Here is a 17,186-nt window from a genome sequence, read left to right as displayed (position 1 = left end):
TCACTGGCAAATCCTGATGATGACGTATATTGGTGAGGAAGCATTTACCAGAGTATGTGTGTGTGTGTGTGTGTGTGTATATATATATATATATATATATATATATATATATATATATATATATGTGTGTGTACAGTGGTGTGAAAAAGTGCTGGCCCCCTTCCTGATTTTTTAGCATGTTTGTCACATTTTAATGTTTCAGTTCATCAAACACATTTAAATATTAATCAAAGATAACACAAGTAAACACAACATGCAGTTTTTGAATTAAGTTTTTTATTATGAAGGGAAAACAAAATCCAAACTCACATGGCCCTGTATGAAAAAGTGCTTGCCCCCTAAACCTAATAACTGGTTGGGCAACAACTGCAATCAAGCGTTTGCGATAACTTGCAATGAGTCAGTTACAGCGCTGTGGGGGAATTTTGGCCCACTCATCTTGGCAGAATTGTTGTAATTCAGCCATCTTTGTAAGGTCATGCCACAGCATCTCAATAGGATTCAAGTCAGGACTTTGACTTGGCCACTCCAAAGTCTTCATTTTGTTTTTCTTGAGCCATTCAGAGGTGGATTTGCTGGTGTGTTTTGGATCATTGTCCTGCTGCAGAACCCAAGTTTGCTTCAGCTTGAGGTCACGAACAGATGGCCGGACATTGTCCTTCTGGATTTTTTGGTAGACAGCTGAATTCATGGTTCCATTGATCACAGCAAGTCTTCCAGGTCCTGAAGCAGCAAAACAGCCACTGACCATCACACTACCACCACCATATTTTACTGCTGGTATGATGTTCTTTTTCTTTTTCTTGTTCTTCAACTTTTGTCTCATCAGTCCACAGAGTATTTTCCCAAAAGTCTTGGGGATCATCAAGATGTTTTCTGGGAAAACTGAGACAAGCCTTATGTTCTTTTTGCTCCGTAGCGGTTTTCGTCTTGGAACTCTGCCATGCAGGCCATTTTTGCCCAGTTTCTTTCTTATGGTGGAGTCATGAACACTGACCTTAACTGAGGCAAGTGAGGCCTGCAGTTCTTTAGATGGTGATGTGGGGTCTTTCGTGACCTCTTGGATGAGTCGTCGCTAATCAGGTAATCAGGCCTGGGTGTGGCTAGAGAATCTGAACTCAGGTGTGATAAACCACAGTTATGTTTTAACGGGGGTGGGGGGACTGGGGGGGGTGCACTTTTTCACACAGGGCCATGTGGGTTTGGATTTTTTTTCCCTTCATAAAAAAAACCCTTCATTTAAAAACTGCATGTTGTGTTATCTTTGATTAATATTTAAATTTGTTTGATGATCTGAAGCATTAAAGTGTGACAAACATGCAATAAAATAAAAAATCAGGAAGGTGGCCAACACTTTTTCACACCACTGTAAATATATGCATATGTATGTATGTGTGTGTGTGTGTATAAAGGCTGTGATGTGGGTAGTTCTTGGAATAAAAGAGGGTGGGGTGGGTGTGACCCCAGTCCCTCTATGCCCCAGCAGGAAGTTATGGAGAGAGGATGGGGTTCTCATTACTGAGAAAGGGAACATCAAGGATTAGAGAGAAAACACAAAGTAGCAGAGAGTAGAAAACAAAAGAACGGGGAAATGTGAAGAAGAGAAGCAATGATTGGGGGTGGAGGGGAAGAGGAAGAGAGAACCATCACAATCTGGGTCATAGCATTCTCTCTCACTCAGTCGCTCCCAAGCCCCCTTGGCAACCAGTCCCCGCCCCAGTGCGGTGAGGGTAGAATTGCCGTCTGGGACTGCATAGCTCACCATGCATGCCCTTCTGTCCATCCCTCCTTCTCCAAAGAGAGTCAGACTTTGGTACTTATATTTAGGAATTATTGGCTTTCTTGAACAATGGTAGAAATTCTATCGGAACCTAACAATCCTCATCGTGAGGGGAGAGGAGGAACCGAAAGAGGAGGTTGGTTGGGTGAACCGGTACTACAATCCACATGATATAAACCAAAATGTTGGGGCAACTAGTACAAAAAAATAGTGCAATGCCAAATTGTTAAAAGTAATCATCTTCTACTTCAGGTGTTTCATGATGGAAATGCAAGATTTATCAGAAAGTACAATTTACTGTGTACAATTCCTTTAGGAAAAGTCCTAAAATTGAACCAAAACTGCTTTCAAATGCAGATGAAGTCATATAAGCACAGGACACTTTTAGAAGTTTTTCTTACAAAAACACCTGGAAGAAAGGAAACCACACCAGATTATTGACCGTTGCATTTGTTGCAGAAACAGTTAGCAGTACAAACCCAGCCCTAATGCCATGACGCATTATATTTCTTGGGCACTTCCAAAAAAATATCAGGGGCTTCCCAGGCTTGAATTCCAGTTTTAGTTTTTTTTTTTTTTTTAGGCACCTAAGGTTAACAGAACCTTGTTATAAACTGTTGCTCTTTAAGAATGTTACTCTGGGACTTACTAGGACTAGAAGGGGCTAAACTCATAATGCATGAGGCCCTGAGAAGGAAGTAGGACTTTAGCTCTGAAGGGCCGAAAGGGTGTTCAAAGCTGCATGTTGCACAATCGTGTAACCAGAGATTGGACGTTGGCTCATGCTCCATACCACGGCTAGGCCCAACTGGACCCCCTAGGAGGAGTGGTTGAGAGGGTGCAGGAGAAGTACATGCGGAGGGGGCAGGGAGGTAGGAGTTGTTCTCTGAGCGGTGTGGGACAGTTTTCCTAGCAGCAGGGAGGAAAGGCAGGGCCTCTCCACATCCCCTGCTGTTGTGTAGCTAGTTTCTCTGACCGCTGTAAGTACATAAGTAAAACCTTTGCCAAAATTACAAAGTGCAGGAGCTGCCCCAATCTAGGACCTTGTCCTTTCATTGAATCATTGAGGTAAATAACTGGGCCTGGTTTCTCCCAAGGTTTTTTTCTCCATTCTGTCACAGAAGGAGTTTTGGATCCTTGCCACTGTCGCCTCTGGCTTGCTTAGTTGGGGACCCTTAATTTCTAGCGATTATCGTCAATTTGATTTCACAGGTACTATTTAAACTAAACTGAGCTAGACAATGACATCACTGAATTCAATAATGAAATGCCTTTAACTGAAAATTGAGTCTTTAATCTTATTATTATACATTACTGACACTCTATCCTCCAATTTGATACTGTTAAGCGCTTTGACACAATCTGTATTGTTAAAAGCGCTATATAAATAAAGGTGACTATGACTATAAATGGAAGTAGGAGGGAAATTAGTAGTGAAACCATTCCAAGTTTAAGATGAGATGTGGCAGATGACAGCCAATCCAAGACTCCTTTTTCCATCATGAAAAATGAGTATCTCATATCCACCATTAGGGCTGGGTATCGAGTTCGATACTTTTTAGGCACCGACCGAATTGCCTCGATACCATCGAGTATTGAAAAACGTCTTGTCGTTTGGTACCAAATTTCGATACCTAAGGGGTTAATCTCATCACCGTCAGTGAGCCAATAATCCTGCAGCACTAGGTATGTTTGACTAGAAGCGGCGCGGTGCTGATTGATCAGTGTTTGACATCCGCGAGAGCGTTTCGAAAGCGCACGGAGCAGTCTGCTCTCTATATCGCGCGGTTTGTTTATTATACACAGACTGAAGCTCGCGTGACGCTTGCGGTCATTTCAGCGTCTGCCGCCTAACTAAATGAGGACATGAACAACATCTCCAGACCTGCTCTGAAAGTCACTTCATGAGCATTTTACCGTTTGATTCGAGTAAAACTAGCGTCATAGCATATACACACAGAACTGTAAAGGTATTCCAGGCAACCCGTCAAAATAAAAGTTCGGTTTAACTTGGAAGACTGCGGCAGAAATATATTAATATTGTTCAGCAGACAGTACATACTGCTACTACTAGGCTACTATTAAAATTATAATTTTTTTTTTTTTGTAATGATCACACAACAGTTATTCCATGTTTTAATTTTAATAGTAACCCCCCTTTGTTTGCCAAAATAAATAAACTTTGATTTTCAATAATTTAAAGATAAATTAAATTAATGTTTTATGTCTTCATTTGAAAACCAGATACAGAACACAGAGGAAAAATAAAACATTTCATAAGGCTATTTTAAGAATACATTTAAATAAACTAAGTTGTTTTTGTGCATTCAAATAATTAGACATACTACACCAGAATTTAATAACAATAAAACATATGGTGAAAGAAAATAAAACACCCACTTATGAAAGTGGATGAAGATTTAAAATTTCTTGAAGTCTTTAACAACCTAGAAATGATGATTCTGTCTGAGCTATGTGTTTTAAAATGAACACGCACTAATGTAAACGTAGCCTAACAGATGGTTAAACTGAAAACAATTTGAACTTTATTAAAATTATTTATTTATTTATTGTGTTGGATATATTTTGTTCCTTTGTGCTCAGGAGATGAGGCTTTGAGTCTGTATAAATATCAACAAGCTAAAAAAAATAGTTTTTTGAGATAATGTAATCTTATTAAAACTGATTTCATAAAACTGGTATCGAAAAATGTATCGTTCAGGAACCGGTATCGAACTCAAGGTATCGGTATCGGTATCGATATCGAAAATTTTTGAACGATACCCAGCCCTATCCACCATGTTCAAAGATTTTATTCCAAAGTGATATTATTGCACTAAATATTGTAGCTACTCATCCAACCAGACAAAGCACATCGAGGATTCAATAAATACAACTTAAAATTTCAATCTTAATGTTAACTAACTACAGTAACTCTTGTTTCTGGTTCAGCACTCTGGCCTACATTAAAGGGTGTGTTCCCCCAAAAATGAAAATTCTGTCATTAATTACTCACCCTCATGTCGTTCTAAACCCATAAGACATTTGTTCATCTTCGGAACACAAATTAAGATATTTTTTATTAAATCCGAGAGCTCTCTGACCCTCCATAGAGAACAAGGGAACTACCATGATCAAGGCCCAGAAACGTAGCAAGGACATCAGTAAAATAGTCCATGTGACATCAGCAGTTCAACCGGAAGTTTACGAAGCTACGAGAATAATTTTTGTGCGCAAAGAAAACAAAAATAACGACTTTATTCAACGATGTGGCGCCATTGTGGAGAGAGCAGCTCATGCATTGTTTACATGAACCGGAAGCAAGTGTATGCGTTGTGATACTTTCTCCACAATGGCAGCGCGTTGCTGCAGACGGGATGAGGAGGAGAAGAATTGTTGAATAAAGTCGTTATTTTTGCATTATTAATAAACTGTTATTATTTAGAGCATCTGTCGAGCTAGTTTGTTTGGTGTGTTTCACACCTCGGCTCACGTCAGGGGCAGTTTGAATCGGTGTCGGGGCTGTCAGCATGAGTGAGAACTCTGATTGGATGTTCAGGTTAGTAAATGGGTCAGTGCCTGAGAATTAAATCGAAAGTGATGAAAACAAGTAAATGAAGGCGACACAGACAGAAGGCTATTCTAATGTTTCGTGATCTTTCCCAAGTATTTCGATATGCGGATATCTTCATAACAACATGAGCCGCTTAAAATGAATAAAGTTACATATTCAAAATGTTAAGCAAGTGCTGCTTTGTTTACGTTTCATATATCTACATCCTGTATATCCTGGTTTCGGTTTCTTCTTTTAAATGAGGAATATGTACTATTTATAACTGCTGATATAGACAGCTAATTCCTCTCACACAGGCACAGAATGCATGGGTTATTTTGCAGTCGGCTGTAGTCTGAGCGGCGTGTTCAAGCGCAGCTTTTTGGTCCAGACGCTGCCGATGGAAGGAAACAACACCGTCGGCTTTTGCTGCTGCTAGTTTTTTGAAGTCAGCTTGGTGTGTCCCAGCCTTAAGCTCAAATAAGAGGAATAAAAATTATAGATCAGCTTTTTTCTCATCTCATACAGAGTAAACACAAAAAATATGACAGCAGAAACTGATTTGAGATCAGATTTTGTGACATGGTACATAGCAAAACTTGAGAATACAAAGGTAGAGTAGTGATGTGAAATCTTGTCTCCAAGGATGGAATAATCTAACCTAATCTGAATTAGTAGGCAAAAATCTCTTGTTTGCTTGATCAACCTTTTTTGTTTATACATAATTTACATTTTGGTGTACATTAGTTTGCAGGATTCCTTCCAGTCATTAATTTGCACACTTCCACTGACAGCGCTTTTTTGCACTTAGCTTTTCTAAAGGATGTCAGGTAAGCTGCTTGGTTAACTGATGTGACACACTTTCGCATTCAGCAAGCAAACTAGTGGTGTATGACTTCCTGGTTTGAACAAAGAATGTTCACATTTATTTATATTCAAAAAAAATGTTTTAGTCATAATTATTATTAATTCTTTCCCTTATGTGAAATTCCCAATCGTGACTGTATTTCCCCTGAGAAAATCTGCCAAGCAACAGAGAATGTGGCCACACCTTAAGACAAGAGGAAGCTGTTCGACCAATATGTAAAGTGATCAACTATGCTAAAACTGTTCTGCAGAATGCAGCACATTCTTTTTTTTTTTGGCTTTGAGGAATGATCTATGTGCTCATGTAAATTAACATTTAGCAGGTATATATTTTTTTAGGTATATTTGGATTTTTGTCACTTTTAGCAGTTATGTGCATCAAAATGATGACTCATCTAGGAGTATACCAATTTCTGTCCAATAAAATTAGCAATAGCATGTAGCAAATAATGGTTCACAGCTGTTACATAAGCTTAAAGCTATTTTTATATATAAAACAGAAAGAACCCAACAGTACATTCCATCCCGACTTGCTGTTTCAATAGGAAATATGTTAGCATAGGAAGTTCAACTGTGTTAAACTTTAAATATAAAGTTCTCTCTGCTTTCTATAAAATGTTTCTGTGAATATTTTTCTGTCCTCGTTTTTGGTATGGTAACTTTACACCTTTCTCTACTGTCATCTTCACTCATGTAAAGTAACAGTATCTTAGTTTTCTAGGATGCAAGCTCTATTTACATGTAAAAACATGCTAAAACTTGACAAGTCTATTTGATGTCATTCTTGTAAGCTGTAAAAATAAGTTTATGAGGGTGAAGTGAACCAAACTCTAAGAGACTAACTGACTGACAAGTAAACTTACTTTGTCATTGCTTTTCTCAGATCTGCTCCACTAACTCCATGCACTGCCAAATAAGGTGTTCAGGGACCAACTACGAAAACAAATGAGATCTTCCTTTAGTGTTCATGGAAGAAGACAGCCTCTCCAGCACTTGGGGGGGGGGGGACTACTCTTTTGTCAAGAAAATAAGGTCTCTGGTTGTGTATGCATGTGCGGATCTGTGTGTACGTGTACATGTTTGCCGCTGTTTTTTAAATATGTCAGAACAGTGTAATTTTAATGCAGTCTGTTGGGGCCTCGGGCACGTCTTGTTCTGTGTACCAGCCAGTGCTGTCACCGCGTCCCTCCGTGTAATCAACTCATCGGTCCAAAAGCAAAAGAAGAGAAAGAAAAAGAGTGAGAGAGAGAGAAAGGAAGAGGCAGAAGGGGAGGATACACATGTAAGGTCACAGCTGCATGGGGTGTGTGAGGGGGATGAGCAGGCAGAGGGTTTGGTGACACACACAGAGCACAGGCTGTGGTGCAAGGACTCTGTCCTACCCTCTGGTTCTTTCCGTTAGCCTCTTAAAGGTACAAGGCCTCCCTTTGGCCAAAGACCACCCTGTGTGTCAGGCTTCTCTCTGTAAAGCACTATGTCCTTAGAAAGTACTGCTGTGGTGCCAGTGATAGTTTCCGATGGTAATACCATTGCACTTTGATATTAGTCTAAATTTTGTCAACTGCCATAAGGTCTGGCCCACTTTGCTGCTTATTTTAGAATCACTGCACACTAAAGGTAGTGTCCCATTAGAGAAATTTTAAAGTTTTCCAGGTAAAAAAAAAAGGTCTTTCTTTTGTCAATAGTTTAGCGATGTATGAAGCACAGCTCACATAGAAGTCACTTTCAAACCAAGCAGCTATCTTTTGGTCAATGTAGCATGTGACAAACTTAAACCAGTCGCGAAATGTGGGTGGAAAAACGTTTTGCAGACACATGAAATTGAAACTAAATTGACTAGCTTTCTCTTGTGAAAATTAGCCAAACCGCGATAAATGTAACCGCCGTAAATGTGACAAAGGATGAAATTGTTTAAACAATACGTAAACTAAAATGCATATGTAATGTAAATTTATATATAATGTAAAGTTAAATCTATTCGTCAGAATTTTTCAACACAGAAAATTCAAAAGCCAGCTCCTTTTGGGTCAGCACATGGGTTATGATTACAAAAAATAGGAAATCTTTGGATTCAGTACTGCATCGCTCCAAAGCAGAGACTTGCCTTGAGTGAAGCTGCTAGGCTGCCTACAACTCCACCCTTCCTCTTCAGCGAGATGTGTGAGACAGCATCGTGTCACCCTCAAACACACACAAGTCGTGGTGGAACAAAAGGGCTGTGTGCAACAAGAAGGGGCCTGGCTCAGAAGAGTCTGCTGGGGGATGAAACGAGAAGAAGCAAGCTGCGAAAAGACAACCGTAGGAGTTTTTGAGGTGAGAGTTGAGACCAATGTAAGAATCACCTGAATAGGTCAAGGCAAACTAAATGGCTGAAGCAGGAAACACAGGGCTTACAAAGGGTCTGAAAGAAGGACACCACTCTATTTTAACACTTCACTCAGAAAAATGAAAATTCTATTATTATTTGATACTTTGCAATCTTACGTGACGCATACACACACTAAGTGTTCTGAAGTTATTCTGATGAAGAAAATATTATTAATTAATAAAACCCCTGGGTTAGAAATTAACGTCAATCTAGCATTGTAGGCTTTTTCTTAATAAGCCTATCTGTCTGAATAATAATTGTTGTGTTAGCCTCTCTTTATAAAAATATATTTTTACATTTATTTAATTTAACTTTTTATTTGATCAATATACCGTAAAAGAAATGATGTTATAAAATATTACCACAATTTAAAATAACCTTTTCTATTTGAATATTTTTTTAAATATAATTTATTCCTATACTCCGATCTTCATTGTCACATGATCCTTCAGAAATCATTCTAATAGGCTGATTTGGTGCTCAAGAAACCTCTTATTTTTATTATTATCAATGTTGTACTGCTTAATATTTTTTATAAACCATGACACATTTTTTCAGGATTCTTTGATGAATAGAAAGTTCAAGAAGTAAAAAATAAATAAATAAAAAACTGAAAGTAGAAAATTTTTTAGTAACATTATTTTTGCTGTCAATTTTTCTTCCGTTTCTTCCAGCAAAAAAAAAAAAACCTGATCAGAGCACCCTTACACAAGACATGCAAAAAAAAAAAACATATCAAACAGCAATAGCATTAGCACTTTGTAGTCACGAAATTAGTCATATAATTTCAGGAGATTTTTAATATAGTGCTATTTCAAAATGTTTTTGGTCCTTTTTTAAACTTGTCAGAGTGGTCATAATAAACAGAGATTTCTGTCATTGAATTGTCATTTTTGGCTGTACTGTTTCTTTAAGAATACCATCTGTGATGGCTAGGATTGTACATTGGCTGCAAATAAATTCAAACAAACCCACACGTAGGACTTTCTCGTTATGGTTGGCACAGTCACCATAGCAGTGAACTTATCTCACCACACCCTTCTGACGCAAACTCTGCTGCTACTTCCCATAGGCAGCCCTCCCCACCCTAAAACACACACTCACTCACACACACACACACATACATAACAGTCCTAACATGCTCATTCCTTTACCTCCTTTACCTCTTTTACTCAAAAAAGAAAGGTCTGTCCTGCATACGTGCAGAAATGAAGTTTCTTCACATGATGCTTGGCTGAAATGTAGCCTTGCAAATGTGATGCAAACCTCAACGTCTCAAGCCATTTAATGCCCGTGAAGCAGATGAGCACCCAAGACAGGAAGGAAGAAGTTTCTCTCTTTCTGAGAGCCATCTCATCTCTGCTGCAGAGCTGCGCCGAGAGAGAAAAACAGCAAGAGAGAGCTGGTGATGTCAACTTTAAAGGCATACTCAAGATGCAATTCCCAAAGAACATACCTGAGTGGATAGTCTGTACTTCCCTTGGAAGAATTTGCTCAAGACGGACACAATTTTCCCTCTCTCTCCTTATAATTAAGCTACAGTTAAAGGCTAATGCAAATGTTCAGCATTTGCATACGTTTAGCGGGGGCTTCAGGAAAATAGAGCTTCGCAACTAGTTTTGCAAATCACTTAATTTTCACATTCTGAGCAATGGCTCGCATGCTGTTTCCAACATCAATAGTCACACACACATTGAGACACACCCTCCCCACCCTGTGCACCCCACCCCCGCTCCCTCTTTTTCATTGCAGACAGTTTGGCAGAACTGCAGGGGTTGCTATGGGGACGGGATTCTTTCCCTGGTTAATGATTGTGCTGCAATGGTAGGGGGTCATTCTGTCACATCGCCTCTAATCTGGGGAGACATGGACAAAATCCTTACAGTCCCATACCACACACACAAGCACACCTCAGAGCCCCCAATCATGCAAAACCTCACCTCTAACTTGTTTTACTTCCTTTAGGTCTGGGAGGTAAACCACGTAACGCTGCATGTCCCCTTTAACCTCTCAGTCTCATTTTCCCTCCAGCCAGTGTGCTGGTCCCTCACTTCCTCTGCTCTCTTGGACAACCGAGTCCTCCTCGGGCAGCTCTCAAAGTAAGAAAAGACCTTGATTTTATCTGAGGTACATTCGTTTCTTCTGCCACCAGCAACAAACAAAGTCCAGCACATTCTCAATGCTTTTGCTGAACTTAATCTAATTTTTATTTCAAAGCAACATTAAATAAAATGTGCCTTATTTAACTCTAGGGATGCACAATTACCAATTCTTCCAAAATTAGTATGATACCAACACTTTCATTTTTGGTACTTGCAGATTACACATTAAGAAAAATGTAATATATGATAGCATGCAATATTTGCAATGCAAAATAGATGCAATATATAATAGCATCCAATATAAAAATGCAATATTCGATATGCGATACGATATTTCTTCTTCTAAAATCTATTTACATTGATTTAAATTAAAATATATTTAAAAAATGATACAACCAGCATATGTTTCAAAAAGAAAGCATCACTACAACTTCTGAAAGCGAACAGCCATGTTTTACTGTTGCATAAAATAATCTGGACCTTATTAAACGGTTTGTTATTTCACCCAAAAATTTAAATTAGCCCGTTTTACTCGCCCTCAAGGGATCCTGGGTGTATATGACTTTTTTTTCAGACAAATCCAATCGGAGTTATATTAAAAATGATCCTTGCTCTTCCAAGTTTCAACATTCCAAAAGTAGTCAAATAAAGTGCATCCATCCATAATAAACCTGTGAATAAAGACCTCCTGTAGCGAATCAATGCGTTTTTGTAAGAAAAATATCCATATTTAAAATGTTTAAAACACTTTTCTCTCACTTCCACTAACTGTCATAAATACAAGCCGTTCCAGGCAGATTACATATGCGTAGCGCGCACCTTTGAGATATGCTAGTCTCGTGAGTTTATTTACAGGAGCAAAGGAAGCGAAGTTTCCTTACTTTAGCTCCAGTCTCCTCTTGGCTTATATCGAAATCCTCCGACATTCTTCTTTACAAATCCTCATTTTGTGCTTCTAATTCCTGACCAGCTTTTTGTTTTGCTGTCTCTCCTCTGCACTTCCGTGTTCATCAATAATCACCGGCAAGTGTGCTACACCTACGTCGTCCACCGGAACGGCTTCCGCCTATGACAGTTAGCAGAAGTGAGAGAAAAGTGTTTATAACATTTTAAAAATGGATATTTTTCTTACAAAAATGCATTGAGTCGCTTTATTTGACTACTTTTGGACTCGTCCCGTCTACTGCCATTCTAACGCTTGAAAGAGCAAGGATAATTTTTAATATAACTCTGATTGGATTCGTCTGAAAAAAGAAGAAAGTCATATACACCTAGGATGCTTTGAGGGTGGGTAAAACATGGGGTAATTTTCATTTTTGGGTGAACTAACCCTTTAAAGGAACTTTATTTATTTTTTTGAAAATAGGCTAATTTTCCAACTCCCCTAGAGTTAAACAGTTGAGTTTTACCATTTTTGAATCCATTCAGCCGATCTCTGGGTCTGGCGGTAGCACTTTTAGCGTAGCTTAGCATAGATCATTGAATCTGATTAGACCGTTAGCATCTCGCTCAAAAATGACCAAAGAGTTTTGATATTTTTCCTTTTTAAAACTTGACTCTTCTGTAGTTACATCGTGTACTAAGACTGACGGAAAATGAAAAGTTGCGAATTATGCAGCGCCTGAAAGTAGATCCCAGCTATATCATAACTAGTTAGCTGGGGACTACTTTCAGGTGCTGCGTAATATCATTGCGCCTGCTGCATCCATGGTATCCAAGTTCTTTGATTATTACACCAGAATGAGAGTATACTTCCTAGCCATACCGGACTACAAAATCGCAACTTTTCATTTTCCGTCAGTCTTAGTAGAGAAGCCCTAGTAGAGAAACCAAAAGCATATGAACCATATTACATGGCTTAATTTGTTTAGTAAACAGATGTATTGGTACTAGTATCTGTAATACTAGCATTGGTATCATTCAGTGCATCCCTATTTACTTTCTTAATTCATGTTAATGGTCATATTGCGTTATTATTGAAAATAAACTATCTTTTCAAAAGTAATATGTTTCTTCCATCTCTAAAACGATGCCACCAAACCCTCTTATTTTTCATTTTTTATGATTCACCACTTTTCAGGATCCAATCAAAGTCCCACCCCTCTTCTCTCACTGAATATCCTGTTTAACTTGGAAATATGTCACATTACGGATGTAAAATGGGTTGTGAACTCTATTTCAAAGCAGTGTTAAAAGTGGAGGACCAAAAACATAACCTTAAATCTGTCCACTTAGCTCACTAACTTAATACTGAGGGCCTTTCAGTACCGTGTGCTCAGCCAGTGAGCTAAAAATGGTGGATATTAGTATATAATATAGACTTATCAGAAACCAAGATGACAAGAAACAGAACGGAATGAAGGGGCAGATGGTAGCATTGAAGTCAATGGTACTAAAATTGTCATTTTTCTGAGCTCAAGCTAGGTCTGGATTATTGCATCTAGTGAACTGTCATATCTACAGATGGCATTGAGGGCTGATTCATTTGTAATTTCTTTGAGAATATATACAATTTCCTTTTCTCAAGAATATAAAAAGGCTTGAAAACCTTATAAAACCCCTCAGCATTGCAAAGAATTTTGCTTCTTCTTATGATGTTCTTCAGAAACATGTGATATGTTAAATGCTAAAACGTACAGAAATGTGAATGCATCTGTTTGAAGCTTGTCAATTAAACCCAAAATATACTTTGTTTTTCATGCATTCACAAAGGTATGCATACACCCGGGAAGATGTGACTTTCGCCATTAGCACACCTATTAATTAGTCCACAAGTTGCCAACAAGTGGCCTGTTGTTTCACAGTCAGAAAAGAAATGGTGGAGACAGAACAACTAAATAGTGGTAATGCAACAACAATAAACGCTTGCATTGATTTAAATAACTGCAGTGTAAACACCTACAAAAACTTATCGCTCAGAACTTCTGGAGAGAAACAGCACAGACACTGGACAAGTATTTTGTCTGCATGCTATCAAATGGAATAAGTTGAAAGAATAGATGTATATGCTTTAAACAACATTGAATAACATTTCTTTAAAAAAAGTGACAGAGAGACACGACTGGTCCCTAGCCAGAAATAGAAATTTGATTCCCAAGACTGTCCAATAAACAACAGGAAAAACTTCAGATCTACAGGTGCAATGTTGACCCCAGGCCGTAGGGTGTAAGAATATGAAAGGATTTTACATCTAAGTGTGAGAGTCTTTTATGCCCTTGTATTAATGGGTCGTAAAAGACAAGCTGGGCTGTCCCACCTTTATCTGTATTCACACTCTGTATTCAGAATACAAGGCCTAAACTGAAGGTGTCAGTGGCACAATGTCCTATTACCAGTCTGTCTAACTTCATAATATGGTTAACACAGAGTACAAATAATGGGCTTTTAAGAGGGGCCATGGTCAACAAAGCAAGTGATGTTGAGGCATTACACCATATGAAATGACATGTGAATTTCCCTTTGGGATTAATAAAGTTAATCAAATCAAATCAAAATATTGTTGACTTACCTCAAAAATCTAATGAGGAAGTGTTCTACTTCTTATGATACAGAATCAAGTTTATACAAAACAGAACACTGACTAATTTGTGTTGCACTTTTAGAGCTAAGCTTTAGGACGGGTTAAGGGTGTGACGCAGGTTAAGTGCAGTCAATAACACGAGAGGCGATTTAAGACAGGGAGTGAGAGGAACTGCTAGGCGTGCACCACTGCCACCCTGCAAAAACACAACCTCAGTCTCACCCAGGGCCGACTGCACCCTTCTCCTAAAAATAACTGTGCTCTAGGACAGTGGCTGTCCCTAACTGTCTCAACTCCTAAAAACAGATGCACTTTACATCACCCCCCAGCTAGTTGGCTTGATTAGGCTGCCAATGGAAGCCTAAACCTATAACACCCTCCTGAAGTGATGTCACCCTGATAAAACCCAAAGGCTGAGACCTACAGAGGGTAGCTGTGCGTTTAACCACTTTGACCAAAGTTTGTCCATAGATGTTAATGATTACCAGCTATCTGGCACACCCAGAGCACTCTCTGTTCCTCCAGTGATAATGCCTCAGTCCACTCACCTCCCTGACTCCGTCAATAACGACTCATGCAGGAGACTCTGGTCCCAAGAATGAGTTCAGCTGCAGAATATGCCATATTAAAGGCAAAAGTGGTGTGCAATTACATTAATTAGGTCTAACAGGTAGCTCTACAGAGGTAGAGTAGACTAAAAGATGCAATAGACCTCAGACAGGTTAGACGCCACATTGAATTTAATGCGGTACGGGATAGAAAGTCGTTTCATCAGCTAAACAATCAGTATAGTGTTTGAAAACAGTACAGTCCTTAGAATGCACTGTACGTTTATCCCTTTCAGCCTTGTGTTCATTTCTGTCAAAAATTCAATGTGGTGCCAGCCTGACTAAAGTTTATATTTTAAAAATTAATATTTGTAGGGATGGATCAAAATGGCAAGATTTTTGACCATCTTAATATCTATCTGTTAAACATATCTATTTTATTTTTTTGCAAAAATATTAAAATATATTGAATGTGTATTAATTAATTAGAATCATTCTTAACAATGCTTCTTTGCAGTAATGGATCAATATCAGGCAGACCAATTAATTGCAAACTATTTGGCTAATATTGAGATGATAGTTGTATCCAATATCCATTTATATATATATATATATCATTTTTTTAATCAATTATACACCTCTTCTGATTGGCCAATCACTGCATTCTGCTGTCAAATGTTTCTGAATAATGACCGTTGTCTGGGTCGTTGCTGTATAAATGACCGTTCATTCTGTAAATCATTCTGAAATGCAACCAACAGACCAAACAAAATCACAAAATAACCCCTTCACATCGAAGACCTCTTTACAATATGCTGGGTCACACTGATCCTGTTAGGTCTTATTTTGTGACAGTGACAAGCTGACCATATATATAGACATGCAGCTATCTCTAGCTATCAATGTAACCTACTTAAAAGTTCTAGTACAAAACACAGTATCAAATACTCTACAAATGTGACCACCTTCCTTACTTGGCATCATGGGATGTTCATGACAGTTTTCAGTAACTTACAGTCCTAAACATGCTGCAGTCTCTTGATAAACAATGAACTGCCGACAACACATTGATATTTAGCCTTTAACAACTGAAAGAGGATGACAAAAGGCAATAGCATACAGCATCACAGGCCAGCAACAATATAAGAGAATTTCTTCATCCCATGCAAATGCAAGGCTGCTGTCCCTTTAAGAAAGCAGCTAAGATGGTGTCTCTCCAGCGAGCTGCATTCAGCGCGCTTCCTTCCTTCCTTCGCCGCTTTAAAACAGCACTGCAGATAAGCGACGGCTCTGACAGATGTGCCACACACCGACTTTGTCACAAGTTGCACAAGTATTTCAAATGCACCAGCGTTATCGTTAGGAGGCTTTCGGATAAGCACGGGCTCAGGAGTGAAGTAATCACCCAGCAGCTCAGATCTTATCGGCTCATTACGGTTAACGGCGAGCAAACCGAAACCGGGTGACTGCTCATAGATGAGGAACTCAGGCGGAGTCCTGCAGAATGGAAATAGGACAGCGACAGCCGTCCAAAGCAACCGGCTGCGTTGCCAAATGAGTCGATAGCGAACGATAAACGGACTTACTTTTTTGTTCCGAGTCTCCGTGTGCATCTCGGTATCTAAGCGGCGGTGAAGGGGTGGAGTGGAGGGGGGGTCGATCGGCTCGGGAGGGGTGATATTTGAATAACAGTGAGCTCGATGTCAGTTTTTCCACCTCAGTATTAGAGGAGAAAGGTGCGCTCGTTGCCTTTTCGGATCACAGAAATCATATCCCCGGCGTCGAGAAATAAACCCTCTTTGCGTCGCCCCGGTCGTCTTTCAGTGTGTGTTTGTTGCCGTGTTTCAGGGTTGGGCTCGAGCTGTGAGTCTCTCCTCCGCCTCTCCCTGCTGCTGACCCCACCCTGCGTCCCCACCCCTTCACTGTGTCAATCACAGCCCGCGTGTGTGTGTGTGTGTGTGTGTGTGTGTGTGTGTGTGTGTGCAGCCCAAACCAGCAGCGGCGCGCGATACAGAACCTCAGAATCTTCATCGCACTCTGTGTCACCTAACCTAATGACGTCAAGTTAGACCGGATGTTCAGAGCTGAACTATTGTGGTCTTTTTGCATGAGTTCGAGATGATGCCCCCCACATGAGCATTCATTGTTTGCCTTGACTTTTGGCTTGTAAATGAGAATGGAAGATTACTTAGCTATAGTTTGAAGACAAAAATGCCCATATAGTAAGCTAAAACATACAAAAACTTTATGCCCCAATATTTTTTTTTAATTATTATTATTTAATTTTTTTGTCTAAAATGCAGAAGCTTTAATATAAGTAGCTGTATAAAGACAAAAGTCTATATCAAGAGCAGTGTTGGGTGTAATTAGTTACTGTAATTTAATTACTTTTCCTTCTTATGTAATTAATAGACTGTAGAACATTTTTACACAATACAATAGTAAATT

The 17,186-nt window shown here is 39.1% G+C and overlaps 1 protein-coding gene across 3 annotated transcripts in view; it reads right to left on the bottom strand.

Moving 5' to 3' along the window:
• LOC306862223 (Krueppel-like factor 8) overlaps positions 1 to 17,186 on the bottom strand; it is a gene marked incomplete at its 5' end in the record, with an annotated part of 39,459 nt that overhangs the window by 19,900 nt on the left and 2,373 nt on the right. The window contains 2 exons of one of the 3 annotated variants that reach the window (XM_079404956.1): positions 11,552 to 11,736; positions 16,325 to 16,608. The exons of 1 other annotated variant lie outside the window; for it this stretch is intronic. In XM_079404956.1, the coding sequence (XP_079261082.1) occupies positions 11,552 to 11,596 (45 nt within the window). Of the gene's footprint in view, positions 1 to 11,551; positions 11,737 to 16,324; positions 16,787 to 17,186 lie in introns of those variants that run through there. One more of the 3 variants, XM_079404957.1, reaches the window with a different exon arrangement.

Source organism: Barbus barbus, assembly GCF_936440315.1.
Source record: "Barbus barbus genome assembly, chromosome: 43".
Classification (NCBI taxonomy): domain Eukaryota; kingdom Metazoa; phylum Chordata; class Actinopteri; order Cypriniformes; family Cyprinidae; genus Barbus; species Barbus barbus.
Note: the sequence above shows the minus strand (reverse complement) of the source record. Positions and strands in the feature narration are given on the sequence as shown.